General features: G+C 44.7%; 2 protein-coding genes across 2 annotated transcripts; both read left to right on the top strand.

Moving 5' to 3' along the window:
• The first annotated feature begins 2,844 nt into the window (after nt 1-2,844).
• Nucleotides 2,845-5,865, top strand: LOC118792604 (solute carrier family 25 member 47-A-like). The gene is made up of 6 exons (XM_036550488.1): nt 2,845-3,090; nt 4,383-4,426; nt 4,526-4,597; nt 4,687-4,869; nt 5,068-5,332; nt 5,438-5,865. Exons 1-6 carry the CDS (start codon nt 3,054-3,056, stop codon nt 5,713-5,715), a joined length of 879 nt encoding a protein of 292 aa, XP_036406381.1. The 5' UTR covers nt 2,845-3,053; the 3' UTR covers nt 5,716-5,865.
• Nucleotides 5,866-8,637: 2,772 nt separating this feature from the next.
• Nucleotides 8,638-14,283, top strand: LOC118792190 (breast cancer metastasis-suppressor 1-like protein-A). The gene is made up of 10 exons (XM_036549954.1): nt 8,638-8,896; nt 9,647-9,737; nt 9,883-10,010; nt 10,608-10,687; nt 10,832-10,928; nt 11,281-11,370; nt 11,640-11,704; nt 11,796-11,835; nt 11,971-12,097; nt 12,387-14,283. Exons 1-10 carry the CDS (start codon nt 8,761-8,763, stop codon nt 12,502-12,504), a joined length of 972 nt encoding a protein of 323 aa, XP_036405847.1. The 5' UTR covers nt 8,638-8,760; the 3' UTR covers nt 12,505-14,283.
• Nucleotides 14,284-25,609: the final 11,326 nt, after the last annotated feature.

Below are 25,609 nucleotides of genomic sequence, written 5' to 3'. Positions count from 1 at the left end.
TTGTCCAATCGGAGCGCGGTGAGGAAGACAACTCCTTCGTTTACTGTCCACCCAACATTCTTATTGGCTCCTCACACTACTGTCAAGCGAGCGTATTTATACGTCACTGCAGAGCGGCGAATAAAGTGCGTTCGAAAACCAAAATGAGGCGGGTAATTAAGAGGATTAAGACCATGGTAAATTTACGAAGGAAATAACTTGTCTTCGCAACAAAATGGTCAGTTAGTGGTGCATATTAATTCCAAAACAACGGGCCAAATGTTTGTGATGTGACCCTATTCCATCAAACATTTTAAACTGAAAAACAAAATTAACACACACTGAAATATAATAATAACAAACTTTATTAAATAGTTTTAATCTTATTAAAACATAACAAAACAGGGAAGATTTGACATATAACAGTGAAAGGATAAATGAATGCAAACCTTAGATTAAAAAGTAAAACCATGGCAAATACCAGTATATATTCAGATCCACGTAAAATGAATGCATTGAAATTATTTACAGTAGAGTTATGAATCCATTTCAGGTGCATTACAGCAGATAAATTTATCTATAGCAAAACAGACATTCAAGATTGACTATAAATACAATATTATCATACAACAGTGAACAATTCAAATATCTGTGGGGGGAGAGAGAGAGAAAGAGAGTAGGAGAGACGTAGAAAGAGAGATTTGGGGGGATGGTGGTACGGGCAGGGTGTGGTGGCCAACAATGCAATACACTGCCTCACAGTTCAGTTCAGAGCCTACGCCTCTACACAAAACTGGTCACACTCAGCCAAGTACCAGGATTCCAAATAATTCATATTGTGGATGTGGCAAAGCCTTTTATCATTACATTCAAGAGCCTCCCTTCTTTCTGTTTCAAGACCTCTCTGTCATCCTGGATGCTACAACCAAATTTACCGATAGCACTTTCACTATCAGAGACCTTAGGGTAATCCTAGATAACCAACTGTCTTTCTTTTCTCAGGTTGCAGCTGGAGATGGGCATGCAGATTTTTCCTGTATAACATCCAAAGGATCTGCCCCTTCCTCACTATGTATTCTCACATCCAGACCCTGATCCTCTCAAGTCTGGACTACTGTATGTCCTTCTTGTTTGTCTTCCTGCCTGTCCTATCAAACTCTTGCACCTAATCCAGAATGCAGCTGCATGACTTGTCTATAACTCATCTATGTACTTGCTGGTCTGGCAGTATCGTTAACCAGGCCTGGCACTGTTGCTCATGCAAATTGGATGGATACATTTTTGTTTGCTTGTGCTGGAAGTCACTCTCTGTGAGATCGTCTGCTGAATGTAATGAACTGTGGTGACAGGCACAACATAAAAAGTGAACAAAGAACAAAAGAGACCAACAAAAGGAAAGGGACTAGTCCGCCCGTAGAGGCAACCTCAGATTCTTTGGCCTCCACACTGGTGCATATTCCAGGCCGACTTGAACCAAACACTGAATGACAAAACAAAAAGACTGAACAGTACGTGCAGCAGAGGAATCTGCAGAGCTCTCTACAAAAGGCAAATATTAAGGTCACTTTAAAGGTCACAACCTGCAAACCACAGCCATGTAAAGACATCACACTTTAATATCCCACTATTTTTTGAGATATAAATCACATTACTAAAGATAATAACTAGGCTTTATTTAATATGCAATTAAAACTGTGTTCCTGATATGCTGGAGCCAAAATACTCCCCAGCATATGCTTGTGATATCACCTGACAGGCTGTTTTGCCAAAGTAAAGGACAGGACTTAATGTTTTACATTGGAGAGATGGTGTTAACATTACAGATAAAACCTGAGAAGTTTGCTCACCACTGCTAGACAAACTCTGCCACCATAGCATAAAACAGTGCTGGGAAAAACTCTCCAAGCATATGACACACGACAGGGCACATTCTCTAAAAAGCAGCGCAATATCCTGTCTAATAAATCAGGCTTTGTCACTGGATGTGATATTTTAGCAATTAAATGTTGGAGGTTGACTACAATTACTTTGAGTGTCTGATGTTAAAAACCACTTCTGGAGTAGGCATAACTGCCTATTATGTTCAAGATTACAGAGCAGCAAAGTGAAAACAGATTTAAGGCCAAGATTTTTCCATTGAAAATTATGGCATTTATTTGCTCCTTAAAAATAAAGTGCACTTTTCTTATTGATTTGTGTTCACCATCTGGTATTTTCCTATATATTTATATAGATAAAATGCATGACCTCATGTGACCTGATGCCACACCTTTATAATGATAAACTCTCTCTCAGTGGCATCATTGCAATGACTTTCCCCTTTCAATCCCCATCTTTTCAGAAACATCTTTAGTGAAAACAATTGCGTATATTATTTGCCTGCCTTTTTTTGACAAGGTCATTGTGCTGATTGACTCCTCGCTGTGGTCAGCACCCCATACACTGGTCAGCAGGCATAGCTATTTGACTATGTTAAAAAAAGAAAAAAAATTTTAGGATCATACATCACTGTTCATTTTAACACACACATATTTAATATATTTGTTTAAGATCATTTGTAAACGATCACAGAAAAAGATTTTCCGATGCATATCAGAGTGTGAACGTGTATTGCTGTGATTGCAATGCTACTGTTATTATTGTAATTTACATTTGCGCGGCGCGGCGATTTCTTTAAATATATAACTGTTAGATCAAAAAGGTAATTCATTGAAATAGCGAAAACCTTTCGTGGCTGTCATTCTTCTTGGAAAGTTGTCAATGAACAGACTCGGCAACTTTCGGCAGTACTCGGTTTAACTGTTTTGTAACGCTCATCGTATGCGACCGCGTGTTACAGCGGAAGGGCAAATGAGTGGAGTCCTCTGTGCAGCTACAAGGCTGCGCAGCCGTCTCATAACTCACCGAAAACTACAGCTCATGGCCATTTACACTGCTTGCGAGACCAAAAAGAATACTTGGACAACCCAACAACATGGAGCTAGCTAACGTAATGTAACGCTATGAAGGCGAAACTTTGTGCACTCTTTTTTTGTTTCTCTATTCGCGACTGACCGCAGGATTCCATAGGCGGGATGCACTTCGCGGATTTTGTAGCCGGGTCTGTTGGAGGTAACAGTTGCACATGTTGTCAATTCTGCAGTTAAATTGTTGAGGTAGTTTCTTTGGAAGACGCTATGCCTTTTCCATGACTAACGATTAAGTCACGTCAATGTGGAACGTGTAACCATACGTAACTTAACTGTGGCCAGTTACTGTACCATCGAGTGTGCTGACATTAATACTGTATGTCACTAGTTAGGTAAGAGTAACTTAAAATAACAGTGCTTCCAGGCGAAAAGAGCACATTTGAGTAAAGGCTAATTTTACAAAGGTTAGCATGTTAAAGCCTGACAAAAGTCTTCAGTCAGTTTTATTGTCCCGGTTTATGGTGCTACTTTGATTCTGCCTGTTTTTAGGCAACAGTACTTCTCTCAAAGTGAACATGTATATGTACACCTTAGCTACGTCATTGATTAACCAGATTTCCGCCTGTCTACGATGATAGAAAAGGTAACCGCGCACATAGGTGTACATAATAATTAAAGAGAAATGAGAAGAGAAAAATAACGTTTCAGTGCGTCACCATGTGGTTCACATGGTAGTTCAATGCAATGTGAACAGAAAAGTATTTACAAAAGCAAAGCAAAAATAATACGTATAAATAAAGCATAATAAATAAAAATGTGTTTCGCAGCGTGCAATAAATGTATCAGTAAACGGCTTTTCGCTCGCGTCGCAGTATCTTGTTGCCACACGCTGCGTGGTAATGATGACGTTGAAATAAAGGGGAGAGCAATACTGCAGTAAAGTAGCTGAAGCTTACCAAGGCTTCCATCCTACCGCTGCACCGATGCTGCAGAGGCTCGCTGAAATGTAAATCGCGTGGATGACTCACCTTGTTCAATGACTCCGCTATAAGATATACATAAAAATCTGTGAATCTGCGCAGAGCTGGGACGAAAAAAATAACGACCCCCTTATTGCTTCAGCCACTGACAATGCGATCACCAAGTTTCTGTCTCATTCAAGTTACCTTTTGTGATGTCAGAAGTATGCAGACAATGATTTGTTCTCAAATTCAGGGGTAGTTCAGTTATATTATTTCCAAAGCGCTGTGCAAGGTACTACTCTTTGGAAGTTACGCATATCCATAAAATTGCTGACATATAGCAGGCCAAGGGAGTCTGGTAAATGAATGTCATCTGCAGTGTATTATGTATCTGGCCAGTAAGAGGGGGAACTATGGCTGAATTCAGCGTGAGTCACAACAAGCACAAAGGCTTGCACTTCACGCAGTAAAGGCTGGTAGAAGAGTCAGTCCTATGCAGTGCCTGTATAGTAATTACCACTGTTCTTCACAGGGGCATTCGGAGTGGCTGTGGGCTACCCCTTTGACACAGTCAAGGTATGTACACATATGCAATAGATTCGGGTCCCACAGCATTCTAACGACGACAATGACGAGGATGAGAGGGTAATTCTGCACCACTGACCACTTTTTCAGGTCAGGATACAAACCCAGAGGAGGTTCACTGGCGTTTGGCATTGCATTCGCACCACCTGTAAAACAGAAGGGGTAACGTCCAGAATCATCTGCATGATGGAGTGTACCAACTCAGATAACCTTGCAGTGTGATCATAAGGCATCCCCCCTGTTTCTCTCAGGTGTATGGATTCCTCAAAGGCATGTCAGTGCCTGTCACCACGGTCTCCATCACATCCTCTGTGGTCTTTGGCACCTACAGGAACTGCCTGCAGTGTCTGCTCCAACTGCACTCTGGGAGCTCTGAGGCCCCGCCCACAAAGCTGGACGTCTTCCTAGCAGGGTTGGCAGGAGGTGTTGCCCAGGTGACAATGTGGTTTCGGTGCTTATTGAATGGAGAGGGAAAGCTAGAAACCTCACCCTCATATTGGACCACACAACAATGTAGAATTTAAAAAATGGTCTTTGCTCAGTTGTTGCATGCTCCTGCTTCTCACTGATATGCAGATTATGTTATTATGTATTATGTGTGTGATCTGTGGTCTCTTTTGTCTGTGGTGAAGGTGTCGGTCATGTCCCCAGCGGACATAGTGAAAGTGAGGCTGCAGTGCCAGATGGAGCCGCGTCAAACTGCGGCCACCCAATCTGTGCCCAAATACCGTGGGCCTATGCACTGCCTGTTTACCATCGCCCGTGAGGAGGGTGTGCTGGGCCTGTACAGGGGTGCTCCGGCCCTTGCCCTGCGGGACGGGCCCTCCTTTGCCACCTACTTCCTGACCTACAGCACCCTCTGTGAGTGGCTGACACCGGCCGGTCAGAAGCAGCCAGGTAACCAATCAGACAGGCCAACACACGACACCAGTCACTGTAGTGTGAATAAGAGCATGGCCAGCTGCATGCAGAGTAGCTGACGTTGTCCCGTCTATCTTCCAGAGTGGGTGGTGGTCATGTTGGCTGGCGGCGTGGCGGGGGTGGGAGGTTGGACCGTCGGGACGCCCATGGACGTGATCAAAGCCCGTCTGCAGGTGGACGGAATGGGGAAGAGGAAGTACAATGGCTTCCTGCACTGCATCACTGAGAGCGTCCGTCAGGATGGCCCGGGGGTCTTCTTCAAGGGCCTGGGGCTCAACTGCTTGCGTGCCTTCCCGGTCAACATGGTGGTGTTCATCACGTACGAGCTGCTGGTGGGCTTTCTCAGGACATCCCCGTAGCCCAGCTGTGGCTTCCCTGTGCTCCTGGCCTGCTCTTAATCTCCATCATTCAGTGCTGGAACATGTATCTGTTTCCAGCAAAGTTGTTGGCAAACTTGAACAAAAAACTGTCTCAAGAACAGTGAGACTAGACACATTTGTGCAGCTACCTCCATCAGTCCAATACCATAAATTAGTGTTTGTTGGCTGCCTCAGTCTTTATGCATGGAGCTTTACCAATTAAGCGTACAAGAACTCCAGCTGTTGGCAGCATTTTCAGCTTCACCTGTCACCAGAGCAAAGGCCAACAAGCCCAGTCCACATTGGGTCCTGTTTCAAGTGGAAATACCATGCACATAGACATACATAATACAAACTGGGAACCAGAGGTGTTTAGACATTACACTAGAGGAGTGAATGTACTGCCTTACAGGGCTGTCCAAAGATGCATATCTTGTAAGGCTCAGAAAAAGTCTCATTGTTCTCATGAATAATGTAAGGTAAGGTAAATTTTAGTCATAGGTGTCTTAGGTGTTTTTCTTCACTTTTACTCCATATTAAAATGTGCAATATGGTTTTAAGCCTTAATCTTGTTCAAAACATTTTTTGGATGTGTGTTGTCATAGAAACAAGCTGAAAAACACAAAACTGACATGTAGAATGTAATATAAAGATAAATAAAACCTTTTTCTGAAATGGAACTCCAATGAATTTTGCTTGTCCACGCTATACAAAGATTGTTCATCAGTCTCAAAAATGTACACTTTACCTGGTTGCAGTTTGGATTTTACATCAATTAGGAGTGCTAAGTTACTGTTACCTTGGTTCAGCAGAAAATAAAACGTCCCAACATTATAGAGATGAGTTCTTGCAACTCTTCCCCAGTTTCTTGGTGACGACCATTAGAAAAACTAGGTGAGGTAAATGGAATATCCTCATTCAAGTGAACTTCATCAATTCGCATGATGTTTAGTAGGAATCCCTGCCCTCTTCTGGGAGCATGTGTGTTCCTTTTTAACATGGAATGTATGGTGAATTTCATTATTTTCCTGGCAAAATGCAGTTGCATGACTTTTCTACAATCTCCTTAAACGTAGTCAAGGTCTTCTCTACACCTCACATAATTGGCTTCCTATTATCACTCGCATCAAGTACAAAACCTTGGTGCTGGCATACAGGACAGTGAATAGGACAGCCCCCTCATACCTACGACCTCTTTTCAAACCCTATGTTCCCTGGAGATCACTGCGTTCTGCATCCACAGGGCAACTGACTGTGCTGACCCGACAGAATCGCCCTTCTCCAACACAATCCATGTCTGTACTGATCCCTCAGTGGTGGAATAGACTCCCCACGGAGGTTAGGACAGCAGAATCACTGGCCATCTTCCAGACTGAAGACTGAAGACTGAAGACCCACCTTGTCAGACTGAACCTCGGTTCCACTTCAATCCCCTCCCCTAACACTTGAGATCCCTAGGATTTGATACTTATTTTATGTAGTATTGTGATATATTTTGGATTCTGTGTTCTAGGGACTATTGTATCATAACATACTTTTGTCAGATTGCACAAGTTAACTTGTGGTAGAGCTCGGGAGTGTTGTTAGCCTGGTCTGACACTGTTGCTCATTTAAATTGAATGGATACACTTATGTTCTATTATGCTGGAAGTTGCTCTGGATAAAATGCATGTAATGTAATGTAATATAATGGAAACTATTTTACTTTAAAATGGAATTTTTAAAAATAAAAATTCAATTTATAGAGTTTTTAAGTAAGATTTAAAATATTACATCACCTCTTTATGCTCTTTGCTGTGAACAATCCATAAGATGTGTGCAGTCGTTGGCAAAATATGATTTATCTGTATTGTGGTTTGTCATTGTACTCTGGCTGCTTATGTTGTATATTTGTTTTTTATTTCTATGGTGACTATTTGTTTAGAGCAATTAAAAAATGAACAGAATGTAACGTGTATGGCAGTTTATGTCATAAATCCTTGAAAAACTGTGCATGAGGATACACGAATGCATCTTACACCGGTGGAGACAAACAATGTGATATGTTTTGCTTATGTCGTATGTCTCCTACAGAATTGGAATCTTGCTCAAGGAGGCGATCACTTTCTGGGTGACATGGGATGCGAGGATGCAGGAACTCAGGAAAGGATGTAATTTTGCAGTATTGGGATGCCGCCTTGACAGCCACTGATTGTGCATTCGTCACATCCAACCAAACACTTTCCCTGAGATTAGAAGTAATGTTAATCACCAGTTTGATCATTGGTAAAACATACTTCTCCACAGATCAGACCAAAGTTCCCTTTAAAGTAAATGGTCTTTTGAGAGACCCACTCAGTAAACTAGAAACATTTCCCTTGCAGACAACTGGCTTCTTACAGGTCAAAACAATGTCTTGGGGGTAAGATTTATCGTTAATGTAAGACAATACTGAGACACTGACAATCTGGGAGCAAAATGTATGTGATTAACTTCTGCAGCGTAGTTGTTGAATGCATACGCACACATATATTACATATGAGAGAAATAAAAGAAAGACCCCAACGATATCATATATAGTTAACTTTTCATGCGAAGTGATATTATGAACTGTCATACATGCTTTTCCCATCCTCGTTTCTGCCATCCGGAAGTCAACACAAGAGCCATTTTGCACCCTTTAAACCCCCGCCTTCCCTCGCAGAAAAGTAACGCCCACGGTCAGCGGTTTTTATCGGGAATTGTAGTCCCAGTGCTTCCCTCTCGGGCTCCCTGAATATAACAGGGATATATAACACCTATAAACAAATAAACTACAACTCCCTGTAGCAAATTCGGCGCCATTCTACCATCGTAGTATGAAAATTGATACGTTTTTTGATTGGACTATAAGTCTCGAGAAATTGCTCTTTCTATTGCTTATGATTGGTTACTTAAGGTGGCCATATTTCGAACTATATGTTGTCCTTCCATTGTTTTTCTAGTTGAGTTTCTTGTATTTCGAGAAACAGTACACGAATTTTTCATTTTTGATTTTTGTTCCTCCGTTATATTGAAAGCCGCAAGATGCCAGTGTACTCCCGTGAAAAGAAGGAGAGTAATCACGAAGAAATGGAGGTGGATTATCCGGAGCAAGAGGCGAGCAGTTCAGACGAAGAGGACACCGAAAGCTCGTCTGTTTCTGAAGATGGAGACAGTTCAGGTTGGTACTTGAAAAAGCTTGTCCAGCAAGCTATCTGGCTAGTTAGCTACCTTGCCTGCTTTTTCGCCTTGATTAGTTGGCACGCAACTTGGTTACTGTGCTGCATTGCTTGATGCCACTGCTTGACAGTCAGCTTGCTAGCTAACATGCTCCTTCTAGTTGTGTGATGGTGGGTGACTGGAAAAAAGTAAATTTCATACTCGTAGTTTGCAAGATGCAGTTACTGTATGCACATAGCTAGACATCCCTCCGTAGAGCCATGCAGTGCATGTTTATTTGCATTGCTTGCCAACAGGTAGTCAGTTTGGAAAGATTGATCTGGCACAATGTGTCTTTGCATTAATTGAAGGCTAGCTGCACGAGTTGCGAGCTAAGAAACGAGCGAGCGGGCTAGGTGAAGCTTCGGATTTGAGCTTCATTGACAGTTGTCACGCATTGCGATGTTTAGGGTTAGGGTTAGGGACTTAGGGTTAAGTGGAATGATAGTGTAATTCAGTGTACTTTGATTACACAGTGAGAATTAACCTGTTATCGTAGCTACCATTTTATAAATTTTAATGCATTGCGTTACATAGCTAGATGTACTGCATGTGCTATTTTTGTTTATTAAATTTGTCATAATTACACGTTTATTAGCTACCTAGGTGTACCGTTAGAAACCATGACCTGTTTACATATTTTGAATTACTGAATTACGACTATGCATAGGAATCTGAATGTCAAACGCTTTTGTGATCTTTGTGTTGGTAGAGATGGACGATGAGGACTGCGAAAGGAGAAGAATGGAATGCTTAGACGAAATGACGAATCTAGAGAAACAGTTCACTGACCTTAAAGACCAGTAAGAAATTGTCATTTTCCCCTTCTGTAAATTTCCACTCGGATGCCGCAACCTGCATCAGGCTTGGTTGAGAACAGCAGTAGTGGGTATCACGCCCGTGCTTGTTTTCGAATCGAGGTGTGATTTGACGTTTGTTTCCGGGCAGGCTTTACAAGGAAAGGTTGAGCCAGGTGGACCTGAAGTTACAGGAGGTGATCGCAGGCAACGCCCCGGAGTATCTGGAACCCCTGGCCAACCTGCAGGAGAGCATGCAGATCAGAACCAAAGTCGCAGGTGGGTCTCCTTTTTCTGAGGGAAACTCCCCCCTCGTGTCTGTTCATTCCATTCATATTTTTGTACTATAATATAATGACAACGGCCCTGCTCTTTAACATCAGTTGTCTGCTCTAGCCCATATAAAGACTGACAGTGGCATTTGAGCAAGATGAAATGAATAAATGATACAAACAGGCATATCTTATCTACGAAAGCAGGGTGGCATAATGCTGAAGAAATTGGGGTTGCCGAAAGAAGGACAAGCCCCTAGTGTAGCGTGGGCATTGTGCCCTTGGGCAGGGTCCTTGACCTGAATTGCATCTGTGATACAAATGGATTTGTCAAGTGTAAGCTATGCAAGTTGCCCTGGACACGGGCAATCTCTCTGGGAGACTTATGTGTCCACATGTTGTTCAGTTATAGAGTCCTGCCATTTCAGAAGCCTTTTCAAGGGTACTCAAAGCAGTGCCCCACCTAGGAAAAGGAACCTGCAGCCTTTGTGATCTGAGCCCCCACTTAAACCCCATGTACCACTGCTGGCTGTGCCTAATGTAATGTAACAGAGGAGGCCCCTTTTAAAATGGCCCCCCTGCTCAGGTGTGTTGCTGTGCACAGGGATCTATCGGGAGCTGTGCTTGGAGTCTGTGAAGAACAAGTACGACTGCGAGGTGCAAGCTGCCTTCCAGCACTGGGAGGTGAGTGTTCCCCCGCGGCGTCACACCCCCTTTCCTTGCTCGTGCCAATAGACCAGCCCCTCTTTGCTTTTTAGCGTGTTGTTAATGTGGGTCACTGGTGAGGTCCTCTGCCGCAGAGCTCCTAACCCAGACCCTGTCTCTCAGAGCGAAAAGCTGCTGCTGTTTGATACGGTGCAGAGTGAGCTGGAGGAGAAAATCAGACGACTGGAGGAGGATCGCCACAGCATAGACATAACCTCAGGTACGGTACAGACATATAACTTGCTCATTTCCAGTAGTATAGTGTAGACATTGTACCTGAGTTATTGTATAGACATTAGTTTGTATTATTGCTTCATTTATTTACAACAGGTACAGTATAGATATTGTTCCTCAGGTACAGTGTGGACATCATTACCTTGATTTGTCGATTGCTTGATTACCACAGGTACATTATAAAAATTACTCCTCAGATAAAGCATAGACATTACCACAGGTACATTGTAGAAGTGAATACTCATGAACAGTGTAGACAGTGTTCCTCAGGTAAAGTGCAGCTATTACCACAGCGTAGACTGTACATAATCGATTGATTGATTGATTCGCTGACCCAGAGCTCTGGAACGACGGGCTGCAGTCGAGGAAGAACAAGAAGAAAGACCCCTTCAGCCCTGATAAAAAGAAGAAGCCAGTGGTGGTGTCTGATATCCTTTCAGTGTCCCACCCCCTGAATCTCAATTACCATTCTGTTTCGACTAACATGAGATATAACCGTATGCAGCTGTTTGTTATACCCTCATACCCTTTGATGCAACCGTGAACATGTGTGTTGATACTGATACTCCAAGGCAGTTTTCAGTGAATATTGTTTTTAATTGTGGGTAATGTGGAACTGTAATAGAATACAGTGCTTGCCTTTTCTAAAACTTCAGGTAATTGCATGGAATTTTCTTTAACTTTTTTTCTTTTTCACGACCCTATATTGTTTACATGCTGAAAGACCTAGATATACTTGAGGACTGGACGGCAATAAGAAAGGTATTCGGCTCATGGGACAATATTAAAGGGTGAAAATTAATTTTGAGAGAAGATTTGGGTGGGTTGTAACATGTCTCTCTACGTTCTGCAGGCGATGGCAACACTGGGGCCTCCCAGAGTCAAGGCAGATGGTAAGAACATGGTGGTGTCTCTCAGCGCCCCCCCCAGACTTGTGGAGGAGGTGATGCCTCACACTTCTATTTCTGCTTTTTGCCATTTCCTCATTGATAACGTGAGATTATGACTGATGCTTGTCCCCATTGCAGTGACTGCCAAGAGTGAGAAGTACCCTCACAGTGCTCGGTCTGAGGACGGGCATCTGTTCTACGATGGCGAGGTGTACAGCCGGGGACAGACCATATGCATCCACAAGAAGGATGAGTATCCTACCAGGTAACCCGGTCCTCTCCTGACCATCTCAGCAGAGCACGTGAAGGTGGACCAGATGTTTTATCTGATATGTCTTTCTCTGTCAGGTGACTGAGGAAGTGTGTCTTCAGAGTGGGTCTTTACAATGTGTATGTATGTGTGTGTGTGTGTCTCTCTCTATGAATATGCAGTATTTATGTGTCTGTCTCTCTGTCTCTGCAGTGTGTGTGTGTGTGTGTGTGTCTGTCTGTCTGTGCAGTGTGTGCGTACATGTGTGTGTGTCCGTCTCTAACCTCCCTCGTCTGCGCCGCAGTGCCATCATCACCACCATTAACCACGACGAGGTCTGGTTCAAGAGGCTGGACGGCAGCAAGTCGAAGCTGTACATCTCTCAGCTGCAGAAGGGGAGATACACCATGAAGCACTCCTAGCCAGCACTCGCGCCTCTTCTCCTTCTCACCTCCACCCGAGGGCGTCTGGCAGTTTCTGTACCCTCTGTTTTGCAGGTGCTTTTCATCGTGGTTCAGACAGCTTGTCTCTTCCCGGCCGCTCTTCGTGGCAGTGCCGCTCCTCTGTCACACGTTCACGCGTCGCAGTTCTGAACACCCGATCGTGTGTGTACTGTGTGTGTGAGTGTGTGCGCATCTGTCTGCGTGTGTGATGGTATCCCAGTGCTCCACATGGGAGTGCTGCTACAGGCAGTGCTGGTTGCCAAGGAAACTGCAGAGGGGGCTGCTTTGGGCAAGATGGGGATGGACGCTCCTGCTCTGTCGCTGTGGAATTCATGTAAAGAATTTTTGTCCTTTGACTTTTTTATCGTAATGTCATAGCATGCTGGAGTAGAAGGTAGTGGGGGTCAGATGCTGATGACTGGAGAGTTGGGCCTTGTGAACCCTAAAATGGGTGGAGCCATTACCCACTGATTGAAACGCATTGTATAGTTTTCCTATGGAGAGTAATGCCTTTCGATTGACTCAGATAAGTCAGTGGCTTGCGGCACGTGGTAGCTCCACCCACCGTGGAGTTCCGGAGGCTTCCCTCTCACGTCACTGTCCAATGGGAATCTGTGCAACACATGAGACTTTCACTGCTAAACCTGCTTTCGCTCACACTGTCACAGAGATGGCCTTTGCAGGGGCCTGGCATGAAACGGTGTCTTGTCAGAAACCATCGATCTGTTTACCTCATCCAAACACTGCTGCTGCTAGCCTCCTTCCTTTCCTCCAGTGCAGTGTTACTCTGTCCATCACTGCCTCTACCTGCCAGCCGCTTACCTGGGAGAGTCATGCTCTGCCATTGACTGATTGTTCACCAAGTTTAGTGCAAGTGCTCTGAAGATCCACTGCTTCCATGTGGATAAGTCAGTCAATTCATGTGACCGCAGTCAGCCAATTCAGATGACATATAGATCTGTGCTGTGCCCAGTCTAAAGGGATGCCATTGAGCAGGTAGCAAGACTCCTTTGGTTTCTCTTTAGGTTTGAGAAAACCTGGCCTTACTGTTCTCTTGTAACAGGAGGAATGAGCTCTGAATGGGAACTACAATCATTTGTATATGATTTTATTTCTCTCCATTGTGTGCACATGCAATGATCAATATGCTGGGAAACATTTATAGATCTTTTTAAACTTCACTTTTTAGAATATATTCCTGTAAATGCACAGAACGGATATGTTCCGTGTGGTTTTAGTTCAGGCAAATGAGAGATCGCTGTAGGGTATATCTGGTCTATCTGTGTCAATCTGCCTTTAAGGTTTTTGGAGACTCCTGTCAGTCCTAGAAAGTTCACAGCAAAACTATGAGAAGATCTCATCATTTTTAAAAATTCTAATAGTGAGAACACTTTTAAGACCATATATATTGAATAAAAATGGGAGCCATCCCAACTACCTTTTAAGTATAAAGAGGACTTCAGACAAAAAGATGTTTTGCAGTGTTGCAGACAGAATTTGTGAGGGGTCTTGTGCCTTGGTATTCAGGTTTCTGGAGTTTAATGAAATAGTGCGCCAACAGTGTGTGTTCAGAAAGGGAGCCCTGATTGTCCCTGTTCCTCTGTAGAGCTGGAACCAGGCTGGCTGGTGTCAAAACTGGCTGCCCTGGTACAGTGTGCTTGCTTTTCCTTTGCATTACACACACTCAGAGCTACAGCACATGACTTCACATTGACCATTTCCTGGATCTCATCTGCAGTTCGATGCTGTGGTTTTATAAAATAAGCTATGTAATTGTGTATGTATTACCTGTGGTTCGCTTCGATGCTCGATGGAGACGTCTTCCACTGATGGAAGCAACTTGCCGACCCGTCACAGCTCGCCCACAAGCCAGTCAGAACCAGTGACAAAAGCGGGTTGAGCTGACGCAGGTTGGCGAGACAAAAAATAAATAAAACCACCTGGTAGCTGACCTAAGCGAGTCAGCCTGGTTCTAGATCAGATGGCTCTGTGTTCCAACACGTCCAGGACAGGCCCAAAATGATGTACCCATCGCTGATTTGTCGTCTGTTACGGGCGTGAACAAAAGAAGCTGAAAATGGTCCTGTGTACAATGCTAGGGGAGGGGGATGTACCAACACCCACCCCCCACTTCTGTCTTCTTTTGGCTTCTTTGGGGTTTCATGTCTGAACCAGCTGAAATATGCACTCTGTTGCCCCCTGCTGTGCCGGAGTCTGGGTCACAGATGGGGAAAGCATTGATGCAGGGTTTGACAGGAGTGTCATTTATAGGATGTTAAACAGTAATGTATGACGGAGGTCTCCAACTCACCTCCTGGTGGAGCAGTGTGGTTGCTTGTTTATGTTCCAACCTTTGCTCTTCATTACTGAAGTAGCCCGATCATTTACTTTGGCATCCTCCAAGGAGATGGTTTTTTGCAGTGGAAGACTGCACATGTACACAATACCTATATATACATATTTTTCTGCAGTGTACTTGGGAATGCAAGTGTAGTATACATATACATGCACTGTTCACGAACTGGCTGGGGTGATTGGTAAGAGCACACACTATATATGCATGACTATTATCCAGAGTACTTGCACATCGTAAAAGATTTAAGCGTTGTCCATGTACACAGCTGGATATATTTTATACTTACATGTTTATAGAGGTGATTTGGGTCAAGTACTTTGTCCCAGGTTATAACAGCGATGACCCACCTGGGAATCGAACCTAAAACCTTTGGTTTATTAGCCCCACGCCTTACCACTACACTACATTTCATTGCACCTCTGTTTTATATTAATGGGCTATTTGGTGTGTGTGTAAGCTGCCTGTAAGCTGAGTTGATTCAATGGTAGAAATTTTGTTGGATTCTTTGTTTTCTTATTTTTTCTTTCAAAAACAGAGAGATGGTCTTGGCTTTTATTATTATGGGGTGTCTGCTGTTATACTGAGATGTTTATAGAGGGAAGTACGGGTTCCATGCAGCACAGCCTTGACTGATTGTTTCATTGTACGAAACTGATTATGGCACGCGTTGAAGTGCCTGGAAGCTGAAAGAATTGACAGTGAAGTCTGAGAGAAAAATGGGAAACGTGGTTTGTAATATCGGGATTGTTGAGCACATCGCTGGTTTTGCATTTGAATTTATGCCTCAAAGACCAAGTTGCAAATGTGCAGCTGTGCCAAGTGTATCAAAGTTGTGTAATCTCCGGAAGGCCGCTAGGTGTGGCATGCCTTCTCGTGGGAAAAAGACAGCATGACAGAGCAGCCTTGGAATGTTCAGTATGAATTACAACACTCTTTTCTGTAAACATCTTTTCAGTGTTGCATGTGTGCAGCTTGGGTCTTCCAGCACTTAGGCCAATCCTTCTGGTGTGTTAATTCAGGTGTTGTATACCTTTAAAACACGTTGTGTAGGGATCAGACACTGTTTGCTGTGTTTGTGTAAAATTTTTGAACAGAGTATTTATAAAATTGTAAAAACCTTATCTCCCTCGCTTGACATTTGTTTCTCTTTAATTTTTCTTTCTGTTGTAAAGAGAACACAAATCTTTGTATCATTGTTACAGTGCATGTACAGCAAATTAAATGTTTAAAATAAGGTTAAAGCTCCTGTTCTTTGTGTGATTTAATCAGGCATCCTGGGCCTCTTACCTGCAGTGTGTCATGTTGCCAGGAGGTGGCAGTAGTGGATCATTATTCATTGGAAGGAAGGAACCTCTGTTAGGGGATTTGTGGTGATAAATCACAGCTGATATATCAGCCTGGACTCCTGAATAGGGATCAGATCACTCATCACTGACACGGTTCATGGACGCATCGTCCATTTATGACACCAGAGCCTGTCCTCCGCAATTCAACTCCAAGCTCCCGAGTTTGACCCCTGTCTTTCTTTGCAGGTTTCCTCCAAGGCAGATTACCCTTATATTTTGAACATGTAGAATTGGTTTTCTGGTTTTCTCTTTTACTTTTTTATTATATAGAAATAAGACAGTGCGGGATTCACTTTCGCGGGAGTTTTTTCCTCAAAGGCTGATGATGGTCATACTTCAGCTTCTTTGCTTCATTTTGAATGACTGACAGGGGTGGTGCTGGAGCTCAGCTCTGTTTTGAGTAACACAGGAGCTCATTAAAGCCCGTGAAAGTGCTGCTTGCTCATGAATAACTTATACGCGGCGCGGCTCCAGAACCCTCTGGGCTCCATCTCTGGCCACCCGCCTCCGAGTAACTCTAGATACGGTAGGGCGTTCCGGGTCTGCGGCTCTGATTGGCCCGTCAGTCATGGAGCCGCCGCGGCTCGTTCCGCGGAACGCCACCTGCAATACACAATAATGCTCCTGAATAATGCATGGCGGTCGAGCCCATTAAAGCTAATTATTCTGATAACGAACCTTAACCCCCTGCCCTCTGCTCCACCCCGGGAAAGCAAACAGTCCATCCTTTGTCCTTGATAACAGAGTCCTTCCTGTGGGCCTGTCACCAGACTCCCCTTAACACTTGGTCAGGAAAACTCTGTGGAGGGTTCTTCTTTGCCAGTGGGTAATTGGTAGGGTTTATGTTGCCACCATTGGCAGACTTACAGTTCCTAAGCAGGTAGTTATGAACTGGTATTCTTGGAACAGCCCTTGAATCAGTTCTGAAATGCTTGTGGCGTGGGATGTGATTCTGGTTTTAGTGGCAAAGTTGGAGGTTAGTGGTGGTCCTTCCTGGATTATCGTGGCTGGTGTCTGGGTCAGGAATGGCGTGAGGTGCCACCCCTCATAGGTGGAGTCAGTCCTGCAGTACCACCCCCTGAAAGCTGGGCCTGTCTTCTTCCCCCCTCTCCTACATATGCAAAACCATCTCAGTCCTCCTCTGGGGTATTTACCTGTGTATTCTCATGGATAACCTGAGCAAAGGCTCTGGGGATATTTGTGTGCACAGGATTTTGTGTGTGTGTGTTTGTGTGCTTCTTATCGCCAGAGTCAGAACACCTGCTTGCCAATCCACATTGGCCTGGTTCAAAAGTACTCAAGTGAAAGAGGAAGAGGAGGGGAGTGGAGGGGTCAGAGAATGAGAACTGAAGGTCATCCTCACGTAGCACTTTTAGGCTTTTTCGTATATATATTTTTGGACACATATTTTGGGGATATTTATGCCTCCAATCCAGAATTCAGACGACACCCCCCCTTCATCATTCTCTGCAGCAGCACCTGTCTGGCTCTCTCCAGTGATGAATCACAGCTCATGCATCAGCCCGCGCTCCTGAATCACGGCCCCCGTCACCCAGCACTGACACGGCTTCTGACGGGTTCCTGGTCCACGTGTCCTGGACGTGCTCTCGGACAGAAGCTCACAGCCCCCCTCCTCCCTCGCTGTAAGGTATCCTTCCGAATCCCGCGCGCAACATTCCGCTTGCGTCAGGCAAGTTACGTTTTGGTTCGCCGGCTCGGGCTGGTATCCGCCTGACACCGACCCGGAGTATGCCGATTGCAGTCTGCGTCTCTCCGTCGCCCGCGGTTCGAGTTACCCGCACCACAATAGGCAGATTCATATTTAAAACGGCATACGTTTTCACCCATATGAAAGGAATCAGGGCCTTTAGGTATAGAAATTCAAGACGCCAGGCGTGGGAGAAAGCGAAGACGCTGCGTTTTTTTTTTTTTTTGGTTGTTGTTGTTGTTTTGCTTTCCTCCGCTCCTTTGGGGAGGGAATTTGGTGTCTGATCCAGTCCCCTCTGATGTTTCCTTAGGTGACACGAGGTCCTCGCCCCAGACCTGGGCCGCCCGTCGACCTGGAGCAGCAGGGTGACGCCGTGTCACCCGTGGTCTCGGATCTCAGGGCGAGGTGCTTGCGGGTGACTAATGAAACATTTAGGGCTCCTGCTGTTTCTGTGAGCCCCTGGGCCCCAGCATCTCCCTGATAATTCATTTTTGTTTTGCATTATTTATTTGGTTAGCACACGCCCTGATCCGAGGTGACTCGCAGCTTACAGCTTCATCAGCAGCTGTGTCTGTTACGGAAGAGGAGCCAGAGGTGAGGGCTCAGATTTGTGTGAGGTTAGTCTCTGCCTCCAGGTCAGTGTTGGAAGAGGTATGGATGGACTGCTTTTCCTCTGGAGTGCAGGGCAGGACCAGTTTATCAGGGGACATAGGCCCGCTCTACCTTCAGGAAGTGGGACAGATCCTGCCTCTCACACCTTCTTCCACCTCTCGCTCCGTCATCCATTGATCCTCTTAAGGTTTGAGGGACTGTTTCGACCTCTGGGTGTGCTGAAAAAGGAAAAGTAGTGTAGACAGGATCCTGTGTCTGTGTCTGACTAACAAAGTCCCGTGTGCGAAGGAATAATATGTAGTGATGTGAAATATTAACCAACAGCTTTTAAAATACGTTTGGGCTTAGATTCCACTGAATAAAGTCTTGGATGAGTGAGGGATCAGGTCGATCAAGGGACTCTTTGGGAAACCGCTTGCAGCTTGTCTCATCCATAGAGTGATGCTTTCCTTCAAGGCTGCCAGAATGTGATTGGCTGAGGTGGTGGCAGGCAGAGAACTGAAGGCCGTCTTTATTGGTCAGCCAAGGCCACAGCGGCTTTGGGCTTTGGATCAATGCATTGGTGCCATGGGTCTGCCTTGTGCTCTCTTGCCCTGGGCGCTGTTTTAATCAGGGCCGGTTCCGGAGTGACGTCCCCCACCTGTGTTTCACCTTGCATTACAGCTTGTTTTTTTCAGGAGAGAGCTGCTAGGCCTCTTTTCTGACCCGTGTGTCTGAAAAGGGTTTTCCTCAGGCTTTTCCGGACTGTTCCTCAGAGACTGATTATCCTGGAAATGTTTCACGCCAGGGACACCCGCGTGTTTGTGAATGTTTTGATTAAAAAGAAGCAGCACCAACCCCAGTTCTGGTGCAGAGTGCAGCGGAGGAGGGAGAGAGGGAAGGGAGAGTGAGGAAATGGCCAAGTCTAATTAAACAATGTCAGTGAGTCAAGCAAGGAAAGGAGTGAGGAGTGCTGTTTAGACCTAATTAAACGAAGGGTGATTTGCTGTACTTTGAGTTAGTCCTTGGCCTCCTTGGTAGCTCAGCCCAGGAGGTCAAAGGTCAAAGGTAGATCCATAGGTGTGAAAGCAACATTTTCTGACTAGGCACTTTGGGAATGGCTGTTGCAGTATCTGTAATCTGTTCTTCTTATTGATGAGATGGTGGATGGTCAGGAGAAAAAGACAGAGTGACAGAGAGAGAGATTCTGAGGAGATGAAGAGTCTTCTGGAAGCTTTTTCAACTGCAGGAGAACAAGCCCGACACAGATTCAGTGACACATTGCTGACTGTGCATTGCTGAGGCAGAGACTGTGTTTAATGTTTCATGCAAGGATTCTCTGCTGTCTTAATTTCTACCCACAGCCTCTGATACTTTTTGTCAGTTTTAAAATGTGAAATTATATTGTGTTGCTTTCCATTAAAGAAAAAAATTGCTGCATTGAAAAATGGGATGAAATCTCACAAAGTACATGCGGCAGTGTGGGAGGAATGTTGCTGCATGGGGCTGATATACCTGTGAGGGACTGCTGTCAGCTAATCGACCTGTGGTCATTAAAGCGTGTTGACCCGCGGGGTCCAGTTACGGACACACTGTAATGAAGCTGTTGGTACACACCTGCTGTGCCAGACATCCTCGTTACAGTCTGACTGCCCGACGGCCAAAGGCACACGTACACTCTCTCTCTCACAGACACACGTCCTCATTAGACTGACAGCCAGACAATCTGACACACATACACTCTCACAGAGATACACTTCTTCATTACGCTGACATCAGGACACACACCCGACACACCCTCTCTCACACCCACAGACCACTGGGACATTCGCTCTCGCACAAACACACACATATGTGTCTTCATAGACTGTAAAACTTTGTAACAACTTTGTTGTTCCTACATACACCCTAAAGCCGCTACTGCACATTTTCATTGTCCAAGATGTTTAAGAGAGGTCTTGCTTGTCTTGTTTCTACTGGGAAGAAAATAGTTTCTTTAGGTAAAAGGTAACATTATGAAAGTGGCCCAAAGCAGGTGTGAATCTTCTGCTAGTTTACTTTTACATTTATTCATTTGGCACACACTTTTATCCAAAGCGACTTTCATAGGTTACAGTTCTTTACAATGTTATCCATTTATACAGCTGAATATTTACTGAGGCAACTGTGGGTTAAGTACCTTGCCCAAGGGTACAGCAGCAGTGTCCCAGCGGGGATTGAACCGGCAACCTTTCGGTTACAAGTCCTGCTCCTTAACCACTATGCTACACTGCCATCCCAATCACATAGTCACACATTGCTTCACCTCAATCACATATTCTATATGTACATTGCTAAACAACAACATAAACCATTCCTGAGTACCCTAAGATAGATCCCAGATTTCTCACATTCTGCTTTCTAGCTTTTTATAGTGCTAGTCTGGTTTCCATAGTAAATAAAGCAACTACATCTATATTTAATGACTCTCTTTTTTGGTAATCTACCTGAAGTGGAAGCCTGGGGCAGAATTTGTAAACTTTTATCCCCCTTTGTGCAGCTGTGTTTTGGGATAGACTATTGGATACACTTATCCCGTCTCCATACAACAGCCACTATATTCATACAGGAGCGCTTGGGATATCCTCTGACACACTTACCTGCCAGTGGCAACTATTTTCGCACTACACTTCCTATCTGGCTTTACAAAGCCATACATACACAGCAAAAACTAATTAGTTAACACTTAAAGGTTAACTAGTTAATAGTTGTGCGTACTGATGGCACTGGCTAAAGTGGGTTTTAAATGTTAAATGTGGCCTATCAACTTAAAATAATGTTGTTTCTGTAACTAACGCATTGCATATAGCCTACTCTCTTGTGTGATTATGGTTCAGTTATGTTAAGTTGTTTGGCAAATTAGTGTATGCTGTAAAGTTATCCAGTGTAATCCTGTCTTTTTTTCCTTGTAAATCAAGAAGTATCATTATGTTTAAGTTTGTTAAACGTGTCTGAAAACAGCTTTTAGTATTTAAAAAGGGGGGTAAGTTGGAGTAAACATCAAGTCACCTCCCAGCAGACAAATCCAGACACACAGTAGGACTCTGGATGTCAGCAGAGCAGGTTAGGCACAATGGTGACCACTCTGTGATGTTTAATCTGGTTATGGCCTTGACTGGTGCAGAGAACGCTGGCAAAGGAGTGACAGATTGGACAGGTTGTAAGAGGGAGCACTGATCACAGGGCTGTGGCTGGTGTCTCCGCCCCAATTCTCAGGCTCTGCACCTGGGCACCCTGAGGCCCAGGACCCGGCCACGTGCTGGAGACAGGCGATCAAAGGGCTCGCACCGTCCACTTCAGAAAAGTGCACCGAGCGCCTGCAGCATGCGACCTTTCAATCTGCACATCAAAGGACTGCCAGCTATGAGAGCTATCTGAGCTTGGGATAGCTAGCTAGAAACACCTACCCATCCCTCTGCCTAATTTCTACCCCATGCATCGCCTTTATATGAACTAGAAGACACTATTTTGCTGAAAACTAAATAATGATGAACAAAGCTATTTTCCCAAAACATTATTTAAAAGCATACAGCACTATCTCTCTCTGGGTTTGGGTTTAAGAGGAAAGACTTAATCTAGTCCTCTTGCTGATGGTTACTGGGCTATTTAATGATTTATTGAATCTTAAGCAGAGGATTGCAAAGCAGCCATATCTCTGGTAGAGATTCAAACCCCAACTGAGGACAATAAGTGATGGCCACCATGTCTACAGGCCACCTGTCAATTTAGGATGTGGCACAAAGCTTAATTTCCTTGATTTTGATTTCTCTATTTTTGTCTGTTATTGTAATGTATTGAGTTGACAGATGCTCTTAATATTTCATAGTTCACAGTTTACATTTCTTGAAGGCCTGGAGGTTTTAGGAATTTCAGGAATTTACATCTGGAACACCAGGTGAGTCTTTCTCACCCTCAAAATAGTGAATTAAATGGAATGGGACAAGAGCTTTTGGCCCCCCGAGGCAGGAGCTGATCAGTAATATCACTTTCCCCTCTGCCAGGTGATCAGTGCTTTGATTACTTCTTTACGTCCTTGCTTGTGGCCACATTTTCCCCCTCATGGATGTCTGCAGTAAGGTCATTAAACAGTCATGTTGCAGGTCTCATGGATCTTAAGGTAGGTTTTCTTCCTGCTCTACAGCTGACTGCTTTTTTCTTTAGATTGCTCCCTTTTTTGTCCTAAGGAAAAGGCATAAGAGAATTGGCTTCTGCTTCTGATTACAGAATCAACAGAAAAACAATGTACTCTCATGTCAAGCAAAAAAAAAAAAGTTTGCTTAGATTTATTCTTTTCTATCATTGAACCTCCTGGCTGGTTCGCCATTTTTTGATATCTATCTTCTGAGTCGCTCTTTATTGCCCTTAGATCAAACTAACTGTCTGCCTCGCAATCAACATGCACAGCAAGGCACCAGCTGAATTCCAAATGAGTTTCAAAGCAAACCTCTTCTGAAGCATATCAAAGACATTTTGGTTTAGAGGCCATAGAATTCTGAGAATTCTGCATCCTTGGAGTTCCATTCAGCTAGAGCTGCTTGTTTTGTTGATGCTTCTTCAGGCACAGCACCCTCTTGTGCCAGAGCTATTCAGCAGAAAAGACATGGAAAGACAGTTTTTTTTACTGTACCCTCATTTGGAGCTGAAGGAACATGTGTTCTATGTGATTCTTCTGAATGTATTCAATGGGAAGCTGTTCAGCACATTTTGAGAGAAACTGAGTAACTCAGTGGGGCCCAACCACACCTGAAGATATCAGTTCCTTGTTTTCATGTTATCAGAATGAATTTACCTAGACTGACCCTCTAATCCGTACTCTGTTGATGTGGCATTTTTTCTTAGTTTTGCTATCAGTCGGGTGTGTCTCACTCACTTGGAGCTAAATCATTTTCGGTGTTAATGTGTCATAATTGAGTCTTAGTGTTGTGGACCGTCATGGTCTTAACATTGTGTGCTGAAATACTGGCTTCCTCTTCAAAAAGAGAAAGAAAACAAGATTTAACAAGAAAGCTGCAAACTTGTAAAAGGTCAGCTCTTTACAAACGCATTGGAATCCAACAGGAGGGAGCTGCGTAGTTTTATTCAGCATGCTGCTGAGCACAAGAAAGTATTCACTTTCATTAAAGTGCCGGCTCATGCCTCTCTGTCTCATTCTCCAGGAGAACCCACTCTCCACTCCTTTCAAAAGCATAATTCACACACCTCCGTCTGCACAGCCACTCAGCTATTAGAGGGACAAAAGCGAGGACGATTTCACGTCGGCCTAAATCTCTGTAAAGTGTTGCAAGAGCATGGAGTGGGAGCTCTTGAATGCATCGTCTTTTCAGTTTTACACACGTTTGCAGTGAAGCGAGGGGGGCCTTACTCTCCATCGCCATGGCGTTTTGTTAGTCATTGTGCACATTTCAGTACCCCAGCCCCACCAGCCCCTAACCTGGTGGACTGGAAGTCTGTGAAACTCGTACCCCGCGTCAGTCAGCCGGGATCCTCTCTCTGACTGATGACCTGCTGCCGCGGCGGCCGCGGGAGGGTCACCTCCCCCGAGGGCGCGGTTCACCGGCGAACAGAGGAGCGGGGGTCACGCTGCGCCCTGCGCGGCTATGGAGTGGCATTTCCAGCGTTCGCCCGGGTCCCGGCGAAGCCCGACTCACCGTGGCCCGTCTGCATACCTAATGAGGCGAAAAGCAGACGCAGGCGGCGGGGCAGACAAAGCAGGCATCGCCATGCATTGTGTGTCCGCGAAACACGCGGGGACCTCGAGAGACTCATCTAAATCACATCTGCTGCCTTTTTGCTTTTGTTTTTTTCCCCCCGCGAGTTTTGCGTACAAAGTGGCGGACCGGTTTCCAAGGAAACGAAGACCAAACAAAGAGGGCCCGCCGAGACCTCTGGAATTAGAAGAAAGAGGCACGAATGAAAACTCCGAAAAAAAAACAATTTTGTGCAAAGATGAGAAAATTGGAGCGCAGAGCTCGGGGGGTATCGGGGCGCTTACAGAATGCGATGTCGGCGTGAACTGTTTGCCGAAGGGATGGATCTGAATATTGAAGCAGCTGAACTGACTTGTGAAAACAAAACAGACTGATTGAAAAAGAATTGCTGGACAGATCTCATCTGTGGACTGTGTTTCACTCCCCACCTTCACTCCCTTTCCCAGCCACATCCTAATCAACTGCTATGCCTGAGAAGGGCCCTCCTGCATTTTGACTCAGTGCTGCTCACAGTTTCACCTAGAGAAGACACAGGTGTCCCCTAGCCAAGGGGCGTATGGATAACTGTGGGGGTGGTCACTGTGCAGATGAGAGGGGTGAGGGTATAGTCTCTATCACCCCCCCACCCCCCCCCACCCCGCCATCCTCTCCCTCTGTGCAGCTGCCATGATTAGTGAGGATGGTGCAGTAATAGTGCAGGGGGGCTGTTTGTCTCTTTTGTCTGTCTCTGCTTTCTCTCTGATCGGAGCCCCGGTATGGTGATCGCACTCGCTGCTCTGAGAGGGGAGTTCACTCGCAGTTTTTTACTCCCTGTATACGCCAGTATTTCTGAGATGCTTCCAGCGGTGTAGCTCAGATACTTTCTGATGATTTCTGGCCCCCTGCTAGTTCCACTGCGTGATTCAGCTTCAGCATTCCCCTCATGCTAGAGCCAGCTGCTTCTACTGTGTGTGCACAAAAAAACCTCATCGAGATGTGAAGGGCCTGAACAAGTTGTGCTCAGGGCTGAATATGCATAGAATAGCTAATCTGCATTGCATTCTGGGTAGAATTTATGCTTCTCACAGAATCCATTTAGGTAGTGAGCAGAGAGAGAGAGAAGGACAAGGAAGGAAAAGAGAAATGTTCCACTCACTCAGAGCTCAGAGGGGAGTGTAGCTTTGGAATCCTTTCCTGAAGATTCCACACCCTAAAAATGCCCCAGTAAATGTTAGAAAGTCTCTCTTCTTACACCCTTCATGTCTTGAAACACTTTGGCCACACTAGACGACTACTATCATGCTGTCAAATCCAATTTTAATTTGTGAGTTCTTTGTATCCTTGTTCTTTGAGAAAG

This window comes from Megalops cyprinoides, chromosome 17, assembly GCF_013368585.1.
Source record: "Megalops cyprinoides isolate fMegCyp1 chromosome 17, fMegCyp1.pri, whole genome shotgun sequence".
NCBI classification, from domain to species: domain Eukaryota; kingdom Metazoa; phylum Chordata; class Actinopteri; order Elopiformes; family Megalopidae; genus Megalops; species Megalops cyprinoides.
The sequence above is the reverse complement of the archived record's forward strand: the minus strand, read 5'-3'. Positions and strand labels throughout refer to the sequence as shown.